General features: G+C 43.8%; 1 protein-coding gene across 1 annotated transcript in view; it reads right to left on the bottom strand.

Annotated features, from left to right (window-relative positions):
- Window positions 1-22,818, bottom strand: part of APOOL (apolipoprotein O like) — a 274,241-nt gene that overhangs the window by 170,671 nt on the left and 80,752 nt on the right. The window contains exon 5 of the mRNA XM_069212627.1: window positions 4,687-4,785. Coding sequence (XP_069068728.1) covers window positions 4,687-4,785 — 99 coding nt within the window. The remainder of the gene's footprint in view (window positions 1-4,686; window positions 4,786-22,818) is intronic.

Raw genomic sequence — 22,818 nt, 5'->3', positions numbered from 1 at the left:
TGAAGAGCCCTCATGTGCCAGCAAGCATGCGTGACCAACAGTATGCAGGAGGCAAACAGACCGAGCAGACGTAGGACCTTGAGGACTGGAATGACCGCTCCACTTTGAAACATTGGAACCAACGCCTGAATGTCTTGAATCCGCTGAGGCGGAGGTAAGGCTCGATTCAATGTTGTATCCAGTACTGCCCCTATGAACAGGAGGTGCTGAGAGGGCTCTAGGTGAGATTTGGGCACGTTCACCGAAAAGCCCAGGTCGAACAACAACTGGGTTGTCGACTGCAGATGATGCAACACGAGCTCCGGGGACTTGGCTTTGGTCAACCAATCGTCCAGGTAAGGGAATACTGCTATCCCCTTCCTTCTGAGCTCTGCTGCAACCACCAACATCACCTTCGTGAAGACTCGAGGTGCTGAAGTAAGACCAAACGGGAGGACCGCAAACTGATAGTGTTGCGACCCCACCACAAACTGGAGATTCTTCCTGTGCGACGTGAGTATCGGGATATGAAAGTAAGCATCCTGCAAGTCGACAGACACCATCCAATCTCCCTTGTTCAACGCTAAAAGCACCTGAGCTAGGGTCAGCATCTTGAACTTTTCCTGTTTGAGGAACCAATTCAAAATCCTCAGGTCCAGGATTGGTCTCAACGACCATCCTTCTTGGGAATCAGGAAGTACCTCGAGTAACAACCTTGACCCCTTTCCTGCTCTGGAACCAACTCCACCGCGCCCTTTGAAAGGAGGACTTGAACCTCCTGTTCTAACAACAGGAGGTGTTCTTCTGAACAATAAGATGGGCGGGCGGGATGGGGGGGCGAAAACTCCCGAAAGGGAAGGGTGTAGTCTTTTCTCACAATGCTGGTAACCCAGGAGTCTGAAGTGATGACCTCCCACTTGTGGAGAAAATACAGTAACCTCCCCCCTACAGGAGAAGAGTGAGTGGGAATTGGTGGAAGCCTAAGGCTGCTTCCCCTGCTGCACCCCTCCAGAGGAAGAGGAAGAGGCAGAGTGCTGCTGAGAGGCTCCCCTGGTACGGACCCTACCCCTCCCTCTAAAAGATCTATAGGAGAGAGCAGAGGTAGGCTGCTGGAATTTCCCCCGAAAGGAGGAGGAGCCACGACCAAATCCTCGACACCTCCTAAAACATCTGGAGGAGGCAGAAGAAGTGGCTTGCAAGCCTAGTGAGTTGGCCATGGCCCTGCTCTCCTTAAACCTCTCTAAGGCCGAATCCGCCATGGCACCAAAGAGCTTGTCCCCATCAAAAGGGAGGTCCAGCAGGGTCGACTGTACATCCGATGAAAACTCTGAGTTACGAAGCCAAGCCTGCCTCCTCGTAACTACAGCAGTGCCCATTGCTCTAGCCACAGAGTCAGTTGTATCCAACCCAGATTGGATAACCTGAGTTGCAGCAGCTTGATCGTCCGATACCAGATTCAATAGCCCTTGAGGGATCTCCGTATGCGTAGATGTAATTTCGTCCATCAGAGCATAAATGTACCTCCCTAAAATACATGTAGCATTGGTGGACTTTAATGCCATGCTACATGACGATAACACCTTTTTGGATGCCATGTCCATCTTCTTAGAGTCTCTATCCGATGGCACAGATGGAAAAGACCCAGGCGCAGACCTTGCCGAGCAGGAAGCCTGGACCACCAAGCTTTCAGGTGTAGGATGTCTGGTAAGAAAGCCAGGGTCAGCCGGTGCAGCCCGATACCTCCTAGCCACAGACCTATTGACAGCCGAAGAAGACACCGGCTTCTTCCAGACCTCCAAAACAGGTTCCAGCAGCGCCTCGTTGAACGGCAAAAGTGGTTCTGCTGATGTAGAGGCCGGGTGCAACACCTCTGTCAACAGGTTCTGCTTCGCTTCAGTCACCGGCAAAGGCAGATCCAAAAAGTTAGCTGACTTCCTGATAACAGCATGAAAAGTGGCTGCCTCTTCTGTATACTCCCCAGGAGATGAAAAGTCCCACTCAGGGGAAGTATCTAGGCCACTAGCCGTATCCAGCCCATGGAGACCCTCACGAGAGTCTTCAATCTCTCCTTCCTCCAGGTTCTGCTGGTACTCTTGTTCTTCCAGGAGACGGAGAGCAAGCCTCCTCGAGTGCAGCCTCTCCTCAATCCTCGGCGTCGACATGGCGTCAGCAGATGTCTAAGAACGACGCCGATCTCCGGATCCGTCCGACGTCGGGTCTACAGGCGCCGAACCAGGAGTCGGATGGAGAGAAGACTGCTTCGGAGTCGTAGAAGGCCTAGACGGCGTCACTGGCCGAAACACCGAGGCCGCTGGAGCCGAAACTCTCGGAGCCGAAGTCTCTGGAGCCACCGGAGCCGACACCGGCGCGAGCCCACGTTCCCCAGGGGGAGAAAGGGCATAAAGGGTGCTGGTCGAAGCAGTGCCAGAGCACCCATGTTAAAAGCCAAAGGGCCCAAAGGCCCAGCCGGTGCACCACCTGGAGCCATCAGCTGAAAGATGGAGAACATTGCATTTAAAAATGCGGTATTATCGGCTCCAGGGGCCGGAAAAGCCGGGTACTGGGGTGCCTGGATCGAAGGCGACACAGACGCCGGCCTCGACGTCTGCAACGTCGGAGAAAACAGTTGAGGCTGTGGAACCTCAAACACTGAAGGCGGTTGGCCCGAAGACCCGGGCGAAGTCGGTGAGGCTGGAGAAGGCAACGGCGTCGACGGATGGGGAGTGACTGTGGGACTGACCTCCCAAGTCTTCCGACGCCGAGTCGATGGCGACCTCGACCGAGACCTCTCTTTACTCGACCGGCGCGTGATTCTCGACGACGCCGGGAGTCCCGATGACGCCGATGAGACTTCGGTGACGAGGATATTCGATGATGTCTCTTCTCCTTCTTTTTCGACTTCGCCATAAAAAGCTTGGCCTCGCGCTCTTTCAGGGCCTTCGGATTCATATGCTGACATGAATCACACCTGCCAACTTCATGATCAGAACTTAGACACCACAAACAGTCAGAATGTGGGTCCGTTACCGTCATTTTGCCCCCACACTCACGACAGGGCTTAAAACCTGACTTCCTCTGCGACATTGTAATCTCAGAGGAAAAACACAGCCAAAAAACACACTGTAACTGTCGAGCAGCAACAGTAGCTCCCTCGAAGATAACTGTTTCGAATGGCACGGAAAAAAGGGAACTGACGTCGACGAGGACCTCTTATTGCCTGTATGACGTCAGACGGCGTCGCATGGGCAAATGTGACGTCCTCGTCGACGTGCAGAAGCTAGGAAAAAGATTTCCGTCGTGTGCTGGCGCAATGGGAGTATTCATTAGGTGAGGAATCCACAGGTAGTTGTATCCATCAGAATGGCACCCACCATCTTCCTCTTGATCCTGGATATCTGTTTCTAACTAAAGAGAAATCTCAACTTTGACCAAGAAGGCAGATTTCAAGATGGCAGAAAAGAATTAAAGCCTTTAATTAACCAATCGCATCTATCAAAAATATAAATGTGATTATTAGAAATGGCAATTGGAAAATCACCATACAGTCTGTTTAAGGCAGTAAATTGTTCAACTCATTTGAGTCAACCGTTTTTTTGGATGACAAAACTATAGAATGGATTTCCATGGAATGAACCAAGAGTCAAATAGGTTTACATCAATTGCCCAGCTTTGTTTTGCTGTGGTTGAAAACAATATTTTCTCTATGGGAATTACTATGTGAAACTAATTTATGATGTAACCATAACAACAGAGTTGATTTCAGAACTCTGTAATGAACTAGATACTGATAAAGAAATTATCAGAGCAGTTCTTAGTTCCAGTGATGTTAATGCAATAGGAGGGGCACATCAAATGCCCACATTTTAATCAGTGGAACAGTGATCTCATCATTATAACACATAAAGACCGTACCTGTTTGTAATGTCAGCAACTTCAGGTGTTGCAGCATGAAAGTTCATATTACATCTGAAAATTAACTGACAGCACTATCTTCCTCAGCAAATTCCTTTAAAAAGTCAATTGGGAAATCTCCCTACTCTTACTATTTTAGAGCTGATCAAGCATCAGTCACCATGGCAGAAAAAACACACTGTGGATATGGAATGTTAAAGCATCTCATATTACGTGAATCGAACGTCAAACCATGAATGGCATTCACTATATGTTGGGAATACCTGGAAAGCAAACTAATCCATGCAGCTTACATCTACAATTGTCCACAATAAACACACAATAAAAATCTTGCTATAGTAAACCGTTGAGGTGAAAACATCAACAAAAGCACTTGGAAACATTTTTTCCTTGTGGAGAAAAGAAATCTGAAAATATCCACCAAAAGTAATGAGGTAGATTGTCCTTTATGTTTGCAATCTGCTGGGTTGTGCTTGAAGGAGGAGGAGCATGTATGGAAATCAAAGACATGCGTAGGTTTTTATGAACACTCCAGGGGATTTTTATGAATTTCCAAAATGTTGAAAAATCTATTTAGTTCAAACATGTATATTTATGTTTATAAATTCAGACTCTTTTTGGGATTCTGACCATATGTCAGGAAAATATATACATGAAACCTTTGAAAATGATAAACTCTTGCCTTATTAAATGATTGTCTGGATAAAACTGATGGATGTTTGAGGAAAACATAACAAAATATCTCAAACTCTTCATTATCATTGGAAATAATAACCATACGTTTTTTATACTTGCCTTTTCTTGCTAAAACAAGGCCAGATAAGCCTGAAACAGTGATAACTCCAACTTTAGGAAGAAATTCAGGAGGAGGATTCTTCAGGTAAACATAACTATCTGGAAAACAGAATAAGAACGGATTTGTATAGCTGGAGAAGTTAAAGAGTTTATTGAAAAAATAAATCCCTTAATTATCTATCGTTATATGAAGATTATGTTAGAGGAGATTACATTGCGCATGTTCATTCACTTCTACAATGCAGTGTTGGAGAGGAAACAAAATATGAAGAAGTTGCACCATCACCGACATTAATAAAGGGTGTTAGAGTTATACGTGGTAAAAGAACAGTGTAGGCATAAGTTAAATAATGATGCAAGACAGATGAAGAGTTCACTGGAAAATAAGAGTGCATGATAAGCAGGTCTTATTTGAAGGAAAACCTGTGTTTGCAAGCTTAGGGGAATGTATACACACAGCACACAAGCATGTATTCTTTGTTCTTGGTAAATTGAAAACATGACTGAAAAAATATGATCAGAAGATAGGGTTAACCAAGTGCACACAGAATCTGATAAGTCTTGGAAGCAGAGCAATAAATCACATGCATACAAAAGAAGTAAATAAATGGTGTGTTAAGCATTGTTAGAATTACAATGAAGGAAAGGTTACGACGTTGAGGACAGAGATGATGTAATATTTTGTTGTAACAAATATGTACTTGTTAAATAACCTATGATTTGAACTTTTGTGTAAAAAAAAAAAATAATAATAATTCATGTAACTATATAAGGGGCTGTCTGTGAACAGCCATTTGAGACCAGCTGTCTACCAATGTGGGCATAGCTACTCTCCCTGCTGCGACAGTAAACCTGCTTTTGCCTTGCCAAGAGGACTCCTGTTTTTCTTTATTTCAGATTCCCTACAACTGCCGTGCCCAAATAGGAGTTCCGTTTATCTTCAACCGACTGCTACTGCCAGAATATCGCCTAGTCCCACTGCATATATTACTGCACACCTTTAATGAGATAAGCAAACACGGTATTGCCTAAAGTTCTCCCGGTTTACGGAGACGGGCAGGACCCAGAGTTGCCGTCTTTAAGGTGAGGATAACGCAGATTTTGTTCCATGTTTTGAATATAATGTGACTTGTCTCTTTGGCAATGGTAAACATAGGTATAATGTAAATAAGGTTACCACATGCAGAAAAAGATAAACTGACAGATTTGTTTTATTTGTGAGGGCTAGTGTAAGAAATAAAAAAAAACACTGAGTAGACAGATAAAAGATTAGATGATAAAAGCTGCTATGAATACGGGGGGACTGTTGAGACTTAGAATTCATGCAAAACACCTTTCCAGGTGAACAGAAAAGGTTATGAAGGTATTGTAAGCAAGGGTTTAAGGCTACTCAGAAACACATGTATCCCTGGCCAAAGAAAGGGACATTTGATGATTAGATATTAGAACGCATTGTTACATATCTCAAGAGTAAATATGCAGGAGTTAAATTGCAGAAGCGAGAAGCCACCTTAGCCTTATGGCAAGTCTTATGTGAAATGTTTAAGGACTCCTCAAATGCCGACATATCTAGTACCCGGTCTACTCTCCCACCTCCATAATACTCTACGAATATTTCTCCAAAGGTACCTGGTATTTATCCATTGGCGCAGCTACAGGAATCCACAGAGGCATTTCAGAATCCTGAGGTTGATGCCCCCTCACAATCTCTGAAGGGATCCCCTATTGTTGCCCTGCAGATTTCAAAATCGAAATGCACAAGTACTCCCCGACAACAAGTAAGGGTGGAGGACTCTCAGTGTTTAGGAAAATTAGAAGCACAGTTCACACTACATTCAGACCCAGCCTTTCCCAAGGAAGATAGAGGTGAAGAGCAGGCGACAGGGACGATCAGTTGCTTGTTTTATCAGCAACATCACATTTGTTAATAAAAGAGATGTGACAGGAAGAGAAGGGAGCAGATGTCTGCTCAACGGAGAGATGCAGATGATGTTAGATGGAATCACTATGTAGATAGGAGCAACGGCTAGTATCCCAAGAAAGAAATGAGAATTTTACAAAGACATAAGATAACCTACCACCTTGCAGAAGGAGAAGGGGAGGCCAGTAGTTTTGCCACAGTGCGTTCAGGAATGTTTTTCACAAAGTGAAGACAGAAGAAATGCGAGGGAAGCAAGGAATAATGGATATTGTGATAATTTGTCTGGACAGATTCAGGGAAGTTTTGGGATGATGGCAAATTGAGTACAGTCAATATATATATAGGTGTGTACACAACATGGGTGGAATACTTCAATCTCCAGATGCTAGGCCCCCCACTATGACATTAGCACTAGAGGAAGGCGCCTTATCAATCTTGATCCTACAAAGGGAGTTATAGAAGGAGAGCAGGATGTGTTCTCTAAAACTAGGAGACCCCAAAGAACAGAGCTTGAGCGGTTGCGATCTCAGGGAACACATGGTCAGCCAGATGCCAAGATGGGATCTTTTGAAGCTATAGGAGGATTGACACTACAGGATAGACCAATGCAGCAGATGAGTGTTCAATCAATTCTACACTGCACTGATCTGTCCTCTAGTTGCAAAAGGGTAAAATAGTTGGTACAGTGTTGAACCCTATGTGGATAATTTAGCAGGACAGCCTGAAGGTTTAGCCCTGCAATTGAGTCCAATTGCCACGGGAAGGGTCTTTTGATCCGTGTGACATGGCAAATGCCGAAAAATTGCTTTCTTTATGGTGAGGGAGATCCAGATTGGGACTATCCTTATATGCAGAAATGTTTGCGCGTGTGGCAAAAATATACCACGCAACATTCCCCCCCACCCCCCAACATTCTGTTACTCCTGAATGTCAGATGCCCCTAATACATAAGGGACCTTGGGCACCTCATTTTGTTCCCTGGCCACAAATGGAGAAGGAGAATCTTAGAAAGTTGTTACTCCCGCTTACAAAGGGAGAACGGAAATGGATAATGTTCTTTGAGAAACAAACTGCAGGCATCACCCTGGCAGTAGGGGACATAAAAGCTTACTTAGCACTCTTTTAGGAGATGGGACAGATACTATTTTCCATAAGATTGAAGTGAGAAATGTTACCCTCACTGAGACTAGGTGTTATTGTTCCCCCATTCAATTTAGTTCAGACAGTAGTCTGAGATGAACTGAGGAAGATGTACCCTGATAGGCTAGACAGCGAGTCCCTCATGACTCAATCAATGCAGCCGAATGACGATCCAACTCAGTTTCTCAGTAGGATGAAAGAAAAATGGATCCATAAAGTAGGTCAGGGATAGGAAGTAACAAGGGGAAATGCTGAACTGTTTTATAAGGTAGTGAAGAAGAGTTTACCCTCTGGTGTGCGGGATAATCTTGATAATATAGTGGTGCCGGAAGCCAAACTCTGGACAGAGATATAGGCACTTATAATACATTTTTGTAAAAATAAACAGGAGAAAGAAGCAGGGGTGACAGAGAAGGCAGCAGTGAAGTTGGTGCAGCAAATGTTGGCAAAGATGGGAGCAATGAAAGGGGCTGTACTAGCAGCCACTACTAAGATGGCTGCAATGTCTGTGGGAACGATCCCAGGGACCACCCAACAACAGTGCCCACAACAGCAGGATAATGTAAGGGCACAAGGAAGTAGCAAAGGAGGAGGACAAGGAAGTATGGGAAGGGGCACAACAGGTCCCCAGAGGATGGATCAAACATGTCACTATTGTTATAGATATGGACATTTCGTTAATGATTGCAGGACTAAGATGAGATGAACGAAATGGAAGGACAGGGGTTTACTGTCGGGTAGGAAATACAGTAGTGCAGCCACAGTCAAACCCACAAATAATATATGCACCTCAGACACCACCACAAAATGTGCAGCAACCAGTAATGCCTCGGGTACCACAAATGCAGCCACAGAAAAGTTACAAAGTACCTCCAATGGCAGCTCCACCTGAAAGTGGACAGGGAGGAAACCCTTTTCAAACAAATTATGTGGGAGGATATATCAAATGAAGTTGCCCAGGGAGTAGTCTCATGTGTCCAGTATTGTCAGTGATACACAGGCCAAATGAGGAACCCAGCTGTCAATAATAAGAGGTATGAATTCCTCAGACTCAGGAGCAATACGATCTTGTATTAGAAAGGGAGACCTTTGAATTTCTAATAGCTCAATGGACACCCAATGATTATCTGGGGTGGTAATGAGGGTTCCATTTACTAAACAAGTGGGAATGAAAATAGGAGGGAGGACCATTGACAGTTTACTATTCTCTCCGACTGCCCCAGCTATTCCACTGGGGAGAGATCTTATGGCCAAATTAAACATGACATTTCATTTTGAGCCTGATGGTACTAAGATTTGTTCTACTCCTGGAGTTCCTACTTCCAGGATCATGGATGTAACAGTAGCTTCTTCCACTAAGATCAAATTAGAGCTCGACCCACTGATGTAGAAAGATTTACCATAGCAGTATACATAATAGCAGAAATGCCGGAGTTATTGGGAAGGGAAGTTTGGTTATCCAAAGAGTTCCTTTTCCGACAAGGGCAAGATTCCTGGATATTCGACAATGAGGTGATCCAGCAAATAAGACCGAGATAACAGCATATGGGCTGTGGAGTTCTGCACAACCCGTAATCTACTAATTACTGATTTGGGAGCACCTAGGTGCAGAGAGTTTACATAATGCAGGCGAGCTAAAATTAGCACATTAACTACTATCCATTTGGGGATTGGTTTGTTTCCAACTTGTATGATACGTGTTAGAAACCAGCAAAAACAGTGTCCAAAAAGTGGAGGGAGGCAGGCAAAAAGTTAGGGGTGACCACCCTAAGGCTGTCAGGTCTAACAATACGCTTATCATGTACATTCATAAATGTACTGTTTGTCAACAATGCTCTCCAAATCCCACATTGAAGGTGATAAATTCTACCATACCATGACCTCTGGGCTCTTTTAAGCCTCTCCATCTCAACTTTGTGGACATGATAAACAGGTGCAACAACTATCGGTATCTCATAGTTGTGGTTTGTCCTTTTTCTCGATGGATCGAAGCGTGACTGTGCATCCACTGTGATGCTAAGTCAGCTGCTACCTTTCCGATTCGTGAGGTGAGCCATCTGATAATGGCACTACCTTTGTTAATGCGATTTTCACACATTTCACACCAATGATAGGGATAAAGCATAAACTATCTTCTGTTTATCATCCCCAGAGCAATGGCATTGTTGAGGTTCTAAAGTGTTTACTGTAGAATGAGATCAGCAAGCTATGGACCTCATTGCATAAAAAAATTATTGTTTTGGCTATCATTAGCACTATTCTACCTTAGGAACACACCTAGTTCTGATCATCACCTGACACCCCATCATATAGTAACAGGAAGGTTTATGAATACGAAAGTACCTGCCAATAGAAGTAAGGAACAGGGAGAAAGTACAGGTGAAATTTTGAATGATGAAATGCATGTTTATCTCACGAACTAATGAAGCTGCAAAGTTAATTTCTAAACAGGTAACTAAAGAGAAGAAAAAGCATGCCACCGCTGAGATCAACCTTCCAACTGTGCTCATAGGCAATGAGGTGTATGTGAGGAACTTTGTCCGGAAACAGAAGGATCCAAAATTTGACTGTCCTTTTACCGTAACGATGGTCACTCCTACTGCACTCAAGGAAGATGGCAGGAAGCCATGGATCCATCTATCGGATGTTCGGATGAACTCTGCATCACAACAAGTATCGCCAGCAATGTCAATGAAACAAGAGGGAGTTTGAAGATTGTGCCCGTAAAAATAACCACCTCCACCTCTGCCTATGGATAATTTTTGAACTAGCACAACAAAAGTTATGTATTTTAGTTTTTTTTCCTTTTTTGTCTTTTGACACTATCATTTCTACTATTTCTTCTTTATAGTAATATATATTTTAGCTCTAATATCACACGCCTGTGAAGAGAACTGTCTGCGTGTCTCACAGTATTCATTTTAGGTTGTTAGATAATATGTGGTATCAATACGTCAGGCATAGGATTAGAAAATACAAATTAATTGTGTTTTGTGTGCTCAATAATTCCTCATGCCACAGGATCAGATAGGTTGCACTTAACTAAAGAAATACCCTCAGAAATAACTTTGTCTTTTACTTATCTATCTGTGTAGGATTAAGGTCTGAATGCAGTCAACATGTTAGAGTGGTAAAATGGCTGGTTAATGCTACAAAATATGACTCCTTAGAGGTAGTTTTATATATCGGTACAGACAGGCAAGACATTAAGGATGAGATAGCACGAATAAAGAAAACAGGTCGTCCTAACAAGGCAGAATAGATACAAATGGTGTTAGGTTTAGGGTTTTTAGGAGTAACAAGCCTGCCCACTGAGTGGAACAGTTTCATAGTAAACCCTTTACCCCAAGGTTGTGTTTATAGGCCAGGATGTTCAGTGTATTCCCATGATCAATGGCATTCTGATACTGAACTTTCCTGTAGGGCCATGTCTTTATGGAATGGTACTGATATTAGTCAGGATATAGTAAAAAGGTGTGCATGTACATACAATAAGAATGGCGTGCGTTACACTTGGATGGATAGTACTAAAGATTCTCAGACAGTCATGAGATTAACGTCTGCTTCTTTATGTTTCAGAGGAAATGGCACTGTTAAATTAGGAAAGAATATCAACTGCAGTGCCACAATAGATAACACCAACATACAGGGGGGCATCCCCAGCCTCATGAACTATTACTGGCAGTGTGAAGAACTACTGTATGCTCAGTTACCGCCAAACTGCAGCGGCCTTGGTTCACTACTGACTTTGCATGCCCCCTTCTTGGTAATTCCAGTAGTCAAACTTTCTATGCTACTTGAACACCCCATGAGCCGTTCAACAATTTGTTACATCATCAAATGGGGAAGAGCTGCATGATATTATGGCACTACCACTTGGAAGGACGTTCCCCAAGAATACAGATTGTTCAATGATGCTCAGTTATTTTTTGGAAGTATATGCTGTTTGTTCAGCTAATAACAACTTCTCAATGGCTACAAATAACTAGATGGGAACTTCTGAAGACAACCAATACTACTAAAGTTGGAGTTAATGCCATAAAGGAAGAGCTGCGTGCCATAAGAATGATGGCTATGCACCACTTTTATGTACTTGACCTTATGACATGAATATGCACTAAGATAGGAACTACTTTCTGTACCTTTGTTCCAGCAAATGCCGCGGACAATGGAACTTTGTCAGAGGCTTTAAAAACTTTGAATAATCTACACAAGAAAATGATAGTTGAAGGAGGTGCCCTAGATAATTGGTTCAGCAGGTGGAATGCTTTACTATCATTCTGGATATTGGGACTGTTAATAGCTATATTGCCAGCTCTTGTGGTACTGCTATTGATATGTTGTGGTATTTAGTTAATTATAACATGCTGAGGAAGGATCAGTACAAAGGCGGGAGTGATGTTTACAGTTGGGACACCTACACGAGTAGTAGATGCTCAGGGCAAAACATATCATCTAGTGCCAATTGTAGACTTAGGATTAAAGCCGGTAGTTGAAATATCAACTAGAGAGGGGAATGTTAGAGAGGAAACAAAATATGAAGACGTTGCACCATCACAGACATTAATAAAGAGTGGTTTTGCAGATTTATACATGGTGAAAAAACAGTGTAGGCCTAAGTTCCACAGTGATGCAAGACAGTTAAAGAGTTCACTGGAAAATAAGAGTGCATGATCAGTAAGGTCTTAGTTAAAGGAAAACCTGTGTTTGCAAGTTTAGAGGAATTTAAGTTCACAGCATGTAAGCATATATATTCTTTGTTCTTGGTAAATTGAAAAAGTGGCTGAACGAATGTGAGCAGGAGATATGGCTAGGCAAGTGCACACAGAATGTGATAAGACGTTTTGGTAGCAGAGCAATAAAACACAGATGAGTACACATGCATAGGAAAGAAGCAAATAAATAGTTTGTTAAGCAATGTTACAATTACAAGGAAGAATGTGTAGAGAAAAGGTCAGGAGTTTGAGGAAACAGGTGATGTGATTTTCTTGTAACAAATATGTACTTGTTGAGTAACCTATTATTTGACCTTTTGTAAAAACACTGTTCATGTAACTATATAAGGGGCTGTCTGTGAACAGTCATTTGAGACCAACTGTCTTCCTGTGTGGGGATAGCTACTCTCTCTGCCATGACGGACAACCTGCTTTTGCCTTGCCAAGAGGAGTCCTGTTTTTCTTTATTTCGGTTTCCTTACAGCAGTAGTCTTTCCAACCAAAAAAATTTCTGACCCGACGGTGTTTTAAAATTCTTCACCTTGATTTCCCTACTTTCAAATGTCTATATCTTGGATTCAATTACTAACTATAACATATGCAACTCTAGTGTCATTGACTCATTTCCTTCAATGTGTATGTAGAGCTGCACTATCAAGATCTGCTTTAACACTAATCATACTGTGCCCTATACACAAAATGGCTTGGTTAAAATGTGAAAATGTTTCTCCAGTAAGATTAGCTTTTCATTGGTGGGAAACCTACAGTTTTTTTGTTTTTTTTTTACCCGAGTAGAACTGATGGATAGCTACAACATTCAAAATTGCAGGAGTACTCTGGTACACAAAATGTACACATAGGACCATATGTGCCATGCTTCCTTTCCACGTTGATAAATCATGTCAAAAACTCCATTCCCAGTTTATGTTTCTTTTGTTTTTTTTCCCTTCACATGGAAAATAGTTTTCCTCATGAAGAAACATCTTCACTGACACTGCCTTGTAATATAGTGATGTTAAAACTCAGTTTTTACACCCAGGGAAGGCACATTCCACTGACAAAAGCACATTCCAGGATGGTAATCAATCTGAAAGGAGTGTATGAACATCCAGAAACCAACAAAATTATGGGTCTAAAACATACTCCTCCAGGACCCCTCACTCAAGGATGTCTGTATTTTCTGCGTTGTTGATGCATATTATGAAAGATAAAAATCACATATTGAGGACATGGAAGTTGCCCCCATAAAGGCACTGAACAGATAAGTACAACTTGTATGTGCAAAAACCAGGCACAGATACCAGGTAAAGTATTTTCTCATGTTTAATGAAGTTTTAATGCATTAATGAAAGCAGAAGGTTTTGATTGAAACTGAAATAAACACTAAATTAAAAGGAAAGCAGTATAAATCTTTATTTGCTATACCACTATACACAATGTATTATGGCACCTTATTTTGCAGCACTTAAAAAATTATACATAAAGAAAGCTTGTGATGCTGCTTTCTGGGCTGAGGAAGAAGAAAGAGAAGAACTTGAACAAACAAAGTTGCCCAAGGAAGAGAAGAGTAAATGTGATTAAGACATTTCCAGGGAAAACGCTGCAAGGGCCAGGTGACTTTCTGGTTGCTTTTTATAATGGTTAGGAATATTTTGCAACAGGAAAGGTGATGGGGTGTGTGACAAAGGCTTACATTTTGGTACTTTTTTTAATAGGGCAAATCTTCACTGGAATGTGGCTCTCATCACCCAGAGGCAGCTCAGAAATTGTGAAGACATTTTGTGGTACAGGAGGGAGAATCACATGCCACAGTTGCAACAACTTGACCAGGCAATTCTTTGATGACATCCGTGCAGTGCCAAATTTCAACATTGCATTAAAAAAATTTTTTTAAAAAGAAACTCTGGTAATCCTCCTAGTCACGGCATCCGAGGGAGTATTCAATTACAAGTATCTGCACCTGTAACAGAAGCTAATGCAGTACAATTAAAAAAAAATTAAGTAAGTGCTGACTAGCTGTATGCTGCCTGAAAGGCAGAATACAATTTACTGGAAGCAAACTGGAACCAAATAGCATTGTTATGGTTTCTAGATACAGCACTCCACATCTACCTCCAGTAACCCTCCAACTCATAGCACATAACATTACACGTAATCTACGTTAGGTATGTGTTCACTAAGTTTGAAGAATAAATATGCTCTATTTGTTATCAATAGATTATTTATGAAGACATATTTTATGTCTATGAACATAGAAAAGAGGTGGCAAGGTGTCCCAAAGTATCTGGATTTAAGGCAAGACAAGCTTAATGGGTGCAGATCATTAAAATAACACACTAAAGCAACAAATGCTTGACATTCATTACCTTTTAATGACTGTCAGGATCTGAAACAACCAGATTTTTATGCTATAAATTGGATTATTAGAACTGTCAAACAGAGATGAGCTGCTATGTGGTACCAGTATGTTTTGATGACTTGTCACTTAAAAATGCAGGCAGGGCCCATATTCACAGATACACAACAGTAGCTTGTGGCACCCCAACTGAGAATGAGAGCGAAATGGTAACGGGGGCGTGGGGGGGGAGGGAGGAGGTGTAGAAGGTGTAGAAGAAATACTGACCCGAAAAAAAAAAACAACTGAGGTAACTGCTTATAGTTTAAAAAGATCAAGCAAAGAGAGGAAGCTGGTACCCAGAATTTGACTATCAAGAAATTCGGAAAAGGAACCGGGATATATTTTGTGTGACAAGGAAAAGAAAGAGACAATTTGTGTATCATCATAGAATGTAAGTGGGTAATTGCATTGGGGTTGCTTATGTAGAGAAGGACAGTGGACCTAGTATTGCATCTTATCAGTCGCCATGCTGGTGTGAAAAAGGTGGCAAGGAGCGATAGGAACAAGATACACAATTGCTACTTCCAAATAATTAGAGGAACAACAAAATGCAAAGTCAAAGATGCAAAGGTTTTTGAGTGACCCTTGAAGAGTGGGGTGGTCAACAGAGAAATGCTGCTGAAAGATCAAAAATAAAAAAGTAGTGGGGATCACAGTGACAGAGATATATGATGATTTGTGAAAGAAAGAAGACCTCTTTTGGTTCAATGAGCACAACAAATAAACTGATATGAAGATAAGACGGAATTTTAATCAAGTAAAGCAGAAAGCTGGTAATGCGCAACAAGTTTGAGAAGCTGGGAAAGAAGGAAGCAGAGAGGTGAGGTGGGAACTGCTAGGATGGAATGATCAAGTGATGGTGATTCTTTGAAAGGGAAAGGCAAGTAGAATATGTGGCTATTTCAAGGCAGGGTCAGGAGATGGCTTGTGAAGACTTTCGCACAACTGAGGAAGGATTTAATTCTACTCATGAGACAAGTGTAAAGGAAATAGAGGGCACTAGAGGGAGTGGCAATATGAGGAAGCCACTAGAGAAAAAAATAAAAAGCACAGGGTTAAAACTCAAATTTTAAGGTGAAGTAATTAGCTAAATAAATTTGGAAGCTAAGAGAACTGCCTGGAATGCGGGATGGAAAACAAGGAGGGGTTAGCCAATACAGGTGTGATAGAAGTTTATTACATTTATTATGAAATATCAAAGGAAAGTGGAGTAGCATAGCATGTGGAAAACAGCATAGGTGAAATGCTCTGAAGAGTTCTTCTCCCACCTCCCTGTGTTCTGAAGAACACCCAACCGCAACACACTGAGAAAGCCTAAAAGGGATGTGTGAGTGTAGGAAACAACTAGATGTGATAAGGCATGTTAGATAGCCACATGCAGGTTGCTACCTTTAATTACTTAACTTTTCTTCTGTCTTTCCTGTGGAGATACGTAACAAACCAAAAAAGTGGGACCTGTTTTCTATTTGGTTATTCTGTCAGTTTAGAGCTACTAGCACTTTAGACTTTTCAATCTTCACCATTACTAAATTAAACCAGTTAATTGATTACACTCGACAGTTCAGAGTAGCAACCAGTAAGCACCCTCATGTGGCATCAATATAATTACATATTTTCACAATGATGTTCGACTTGCAATTTGATGCATTCCATGTTCTTCCAGTATGTATCAGAGGGTGACAATTGTAGGTAACCCACTCGATAATCTCCCATCTGCTTTACATACACTACTGACCAATTATATAGCTTGAGTTCTAAGTATGATAATCATGTCTTTGTGTAAACCTGCCTGTATTTTAATACACCTTAAATTGTAGCTAATGCGTTTATAGTGTTTTACTTTTATAGTGCAAAGCGAGGGCTCAGGGAGGGTAAGATGGCTGTCTGTAAAAAAAAAAAAGGAGACAGAGGGAGTTGTGGGGATGTTTGAAGTTATTCTGACTTGCGATTGATTCCAGAAAGAGGGATTTAGTGTTTGTGAAACACGAGAAAGAAGAAGAAAATGGGGGGGCGTGGCCGGCAGCCAATGAAGCTGCACGCTTAGCACGGAGCTGCAAACGGGGCCCGGCCAGTGCTAACACCCTGAAAAGCACCTAGAGACGACGACAACCTGACAAAACTGACACCGGAAAGCGGCTAGCATGTGTAGGAGCCGTTTCCGATGAAATCCCGCCCGAGGCGAAGGCAGTAACGAGCGAGCTTCCCTGCGGCCGCAGAGAAGCAAAAATGGAAGCCGTGTCCGACCGTCTCGCCTGCTGAAGAAAAGTGAGGATACGGGAAGCCGGAACTCCCGCAACAGTGATAGGCCGCCCCCCGCCGCCCGAGGAGTCCACCTGACTAGGACAGACCCCCTGCTATGCCCTGGGAGGACTGGTGAGTGGGGAGCCTGGAATCCCCACCCGATCGCAGAAAGGAACCTGCAACTAGCTGCGGGGTGGGGGCGTCCGCCACGCGGTGACCAGCTCGGGGGGCCCCCTGGTGATAATACAAGTGCTGAGGGAGGCGCGGGGGAACCCCCGTCGGGCCGCTGGCCGGACGCGCTCCCTGGCAAAGAAATACCCAGATCGGGGAACGCCGCGGCCGAGGGAAAGAAGCGGACCCTACATGATCCGATGGCCCTGAACAGGGCAAGAAATTAACAGCGCCTCGACCCGGACCTACCCCCCTCCCAATTTGGATTGCGGGGCCCCTGCCGACGGCCCCTGAACCAAAGATAAAAGAGAATAGGGGGCGGGGGGCTCCCACCCCTCCATACTCACTCTCTGGAGATGAGTGAAGATAAATACGTGAAGCGAGAGAACAGGGCCCCCCACACGACAGCTGATCGGCCCTCGCCATCGGAGGAGACCACCCGGACGGACCCCCTGCCAGATCAGGGGAGGACCAGCAAACGGGAGGGTGAGTGAGTGCGCGGGAGGGGCTGGGAGCTCCTGCCTGATCGCGATTGAGAACCCAAGTATGTCCTCCCAGCACTCACCAAAAAGCCGCGAGTGCCTCCGGGGGCACCCAGTGACTGATTAAATACCAGAAGGAATGAGAGTAAGCCATTTGCGAGCCACGAACCAGGCGCACTCCCCAGCAAAGAAGCACAGACCAGGAAACTCCACAGCCAGAGGACGAAGACGCACCTCCCACACCCCATCTGCCCTGAACGGGACAAGAAATTGAACGCACCTTTGACCCCGACTACCCCCTGCCCATCTAGGACAGCGGGGCCGCTGCCGACATCCCCAGTAACGTAGGGGTGTGGAGTTAGGGGGTGGATGAGTCCTGCCCCCCCAATACCCGCTCCAGGGAGAAGTGGAAAGAACCCAGGGGGTACCAAAAAGACTCTGGCCGGAAAACACAGATACGGATCCCCCCCAACATATCGGACGAATCATTCTTCCACCCAATCACACAACGGTGTTAAACATGGGGAAACCTAAAAAACTAGAAGATCAGAACCAAATGGAGTCCACAATCGTGAAACCCCCTAACCAACCCACTAAACCAAGCTCCATGGACAATTTGACACATCAAGAAACAACACTGGACACGGTCCTTCTAGCCATTAAAGAATCCCGTGAAGCACTTGAGCAAAAAATTGACAACCTGTCAACGGACCTCTCATTACTGCGGGACGACCACCGTAAACTAAAGGAGAGAGTGGGAACGAACGAAAAATATCTCACAACAGTGACTCTAACACAGCAATCAGCAACTACAGAACTGGCAGATCTTACCACCCGAATTAAAGCCTTGGAAACCAGAGCAGAGGACGCTGAAAATCGAGCACGCAGGAGCAACCTCATATTGGTCGGGGTACCAGAGGGATAAGAATCCTCAGCAGACAACATGGAATCCTTTCTAGAAAATTGGATCGGGAACATAGTAGCCACGGAAGGCCTCTCGGCTTTTTTCGCGATAGAAAGAGCACATAGGGTACCCAACAGGATGCCACCTCCGGGAGCTAGACCACGACCAATCGTAGCGAAGTTGTTGCATTACAAAGATAGAGACTATATACTTTCACAATCACGTCAACTTGGCGAAACTATGTATAACAATCAGCAGGTCATGATTTTCCCAGATTTCATCAAAGAAACCCAGGCACAAAGAGCGAAGATCTCTTCCAATCAGCCGACAAAATTGCACCATAAGTAGGTCTTAGAGGGACTCAGTTACAATGCAGCCGGGCCCCGGGAACAGCTCGGAGCGCAAGCTCTCGGCCTCTGACACGCCATCCACCTATAGGACTTTAAATTAGGAATGTTAACGGTTTGGACGGGGAGAGTTCTCGTTACCGGTCCTGGGGAGTGGGAGTTGGGAATTATGTTTGTTCACATAGTTTTAGGGGGAATTTGTGCACTAGTCCTAAAAGCGATAGACAATTTTCAATCTAGATCCTCAACAGGTAAACACAATAGCAGAACACACCAATGGTTTTCCCTTACCAGCAGCCAACAACCAGACTATAGCCTCAAAATATAAAATGATAACCTGGAACGTCAGGGGTCTAAATAATATGTCCAAGCGGTATAAAGTATATAACTACCTCAAACGCAGGGGGGTACACATAGCTCTACTGCAAGAAACTCATCTACTTGAGCAGGAGGTTACAGCACTTAAGAAAAGATGGAGAGGCCAAACGTTCGCCACTAATTACGTTTGCAAGGGGAGTACTAATGTGGGTCCGCCCCAGAGTACTATTCCAGGCACTGCACACAACCATAGATAAAGATGGGAGGTATGTTGTGGTCACTGGAAGACTAGATGGAAGGGAAATAACCATTGGCGGCCTATATGCCCCGAATCTAGATCAAAGGAAATTCTTTGACAAATTATCCCGGGAAATAGGTCCGACCCTTGCGGGCCCGAAAGTAATTGGTGGGGACTTTAATTGCATAGCTGATATTAACATGGATAGGTCACACCCACCCCTATTGCAATCGCAAACTCTAAAAACTGCCAAAGCATTCACAGAATGGCAACAACACTGGCAATTAGGAGACTGCTGGAGACAACTTAACCCTCACTGCAGACACTATTCTTACTACTCGATAGTACATGACCTACACGTCAGACTAGACACATTATAATATCCCCAGAACTACAAACCACTGTGGTATCAGCCGAATACCTGGGCCGCACCATATCAGACCATAATCCCCTGTTGGTTTCACTGGCGTGGAATAGAGAGAGACCACTGATCCCTACTTGACGTCTTGGGGCAGAGGCACTTGGAGATGAAGCATTCAAACACCTCCTACATAAAAATATTGAGGAATATTTTAAGCAAAACACAGGAACAGCATCCTAAAGGTCACTCGAATGGGAAACCTTCAAAATAGTAACCAGGGGCAACTGTATTGGTGAGAGTATCGGAGTTCGAAAATAAATTGAATCCAAACTAAAAAGGCTCTAGGACTCCCTTAGAGACATTGAGCTTAGGCACCCCACACACCCTGAGTTGACCCCCCTTCTGAACGAAACCAAAACTAAAATAACCGAAGAGAACACTAGGCTATCACGCTTTGACTATAAACAGTACTTAAGCAGGCAACATGCCGAAGGGGACAAAGCAGGCGCCCTTTTGGCGTGGCTAGCTAAGCCCTCTAAACAACAAACAATCATAGTCGAAATTGAGAAATACCCAGGTGGTAGAGTACTCGGTCAAAGGGAAATAAAAACTTGTTTCTATGAATACTACTCAACTTTGTATGCAACCCATACTGACACAATCAATAACACCCAGATTATGGAGTTGGAAGCTCTTGCCCTCTCTAAATTAGGAACCGAAGAAAGTGCGTCCCTGGCTGCTCCTATAACAATCGCAGAAATCAAAACAGCAATACAGGGCATGGCAAGGGGTAAAGTCCCAGGGGCAGATGGACTCCCAATGGAGTTTTATCTACTATACCAGGACATACTAGCTCCAAAACTCTGCACATTGTACACAGAAGCATAGCATAATAACTGTTTACCCCAGTCAAACAACGAGGTCATAATGATCCCCCTACTAAACCCAGAAAAACCACCCACAGATGTCCGTTCCTACCGCCCACTATCTATGTTAAACCCTGACTATAAAATATTAAGCCGGGTCTTGGCCAATAGACTCTTACCTTTCATGACCTCACTGATCCACCAAGACCAGTCGGGATTTATCCCACAGCGCAAAATATTAGACGCCTGGTCTCAGTACTCCACTCCATGCCCCTAACCATGCCTCAAGCAGCAATAATCTCAATACACATAGAAAAAGCCTTTGATAGCCTGAGGTGGGACTACCTAGAACAGGTCATGTTAAAACTTGGACTAGGAGAAGGTTTCACTCGCTGGACAAAGCTACTATACACCAATCCCACAGCAAGAGTGCACACAGGCAACACTATTTCCGACCCTTTCTCAGTGGGAAGAGAGACCAGACAAGGCTGCCCATTATCCCCTCTTCTATTTGCTATAGCAGTAGAGCCTCTTGCTCAAACAGCAAGATCCAAAAAGTGCTTTGAGGGTATCCCAATTAACAGCTGGACACACTATATCGCCCTTTACGCAGACGACATGCTACTATTTCTCAAGAACCTAGAAGCAGATCTACCAGGGGCAATAGATATGTTAGAAAACTTTGGGATAGCCTCGGGACTCCGAATCAATTGGAGAAAATCCTCAATTTTCCCACTGATCAAAGGCACTCCGAAGCCCTCAGACACTAAAGGTCTACCCTGGTCCACGAATACATTTAAATATCTAGGAGTCAACATCTACCACAAGGTAGAAGACTTGCTGGAGGGGAATATACATGGTGCAATCAGGGGAATCAAGGCTAGTATGCACTTCTGGAGCACCCTTCCCCTAACGGTCTTTGGGAGAATCACCCTACTCAAAATGATAGTACTACCCAGGCTACTAATATCACTTCTCCACTATCCCACTCATAATCCCGAAAACAGTATTAAAAAATATAGAATCTTTAGCTGCGAGTTTTATTTGGGGTCCAAGTAGGCACAGAATCGCACTCCACACTCTCCAAAGACCCACCACAGAAGGAGGCCTAGCCGCCCCAGACCTAGAAATCTACTATTGGGCGGGGCAACTACAATGGTTGGCAAAATTAATGAATAAACCCCCAGTCGCAAAGGAATTGCAGATACCACTAAATTGCCCACTAGAAAAAATCCTAAATATTTTAGTGAAACACAGAATATCAAAACAACGGCTACCGTTAGAATGGGAAGCGACGAGACACTGCTGGGAACAGTACTTAAAACGCACCCACACAAAGACCCCTTACGCGCCCGAAGTTCCCCTGGTATCCTTAAATTACCTTCCAGGAGGCCACATCACTATGCACACTAACAAATTAATTGCATATAACATCACGAAACTGGGAGACTTATTTAACAACGGAAAACGTTACTCTTACGTAGAACTACAAGATCGATTCACCCTCCCGTCCGGCTTGTTCCTCACTCACAACGCTTTAATTAGAACTATTAAAAAATTATGGGACACAAGATCATGTGAACCACCTACTCATGGAGGCTGCAACCTCCTCTGCTCAATAGGAGACCTGACGGGGTGATCTCGGGAATATACAAATCCAGAACAGCACTTGCCTTCCACTGAATAAACTCAAATCCAAATGGCAGACAGACCCAGATACCATACTAGAAGACACTGAATGGGCTAGAATCACCTTCCATGTTTACTCTGTGTCTAGAAACGCAAGGTTCAAACTGATAAACTTATATATTTATCATAGAGCCTATTTAACCCCCCAAATGATAACCAAACTCTATAGCACGAACAACTCCTGCTGCCCCCGATGCGCTGAACTAGCAGCAGACCTAATGCACATGTTATGGAAATGCCCGCAAATCATCCCGTACTGGACAGAAGTATTCAGGAAGATATCCACCTCCATTGGAAGATCACTCTCACCAACTCCAGTAGGAACAATATTGGGGGACTTC

Source organism: Pleurodeles waltl, chromosome 2_1 (genome assembly GCF_031143425.1).
Source record: "Pleurodeles waltl isolate 20211129_DDA chromosome 2_1, aPleWal1.hap1.20221129, whole genome shotgun sequence".
In the NCBI taxonomy this organism is placed as follows: Eukaryota; Metazoa; Chordata; class Amphibia; order Caudata; family Salamandridae; genus Pleurodeles; species Pleurodeles waltl.
The sequence above is the reverse complement of the archived record's forward strand: the minus strand, read 5'-3'. Positions and strand labels throughout refer to the sequence as shown.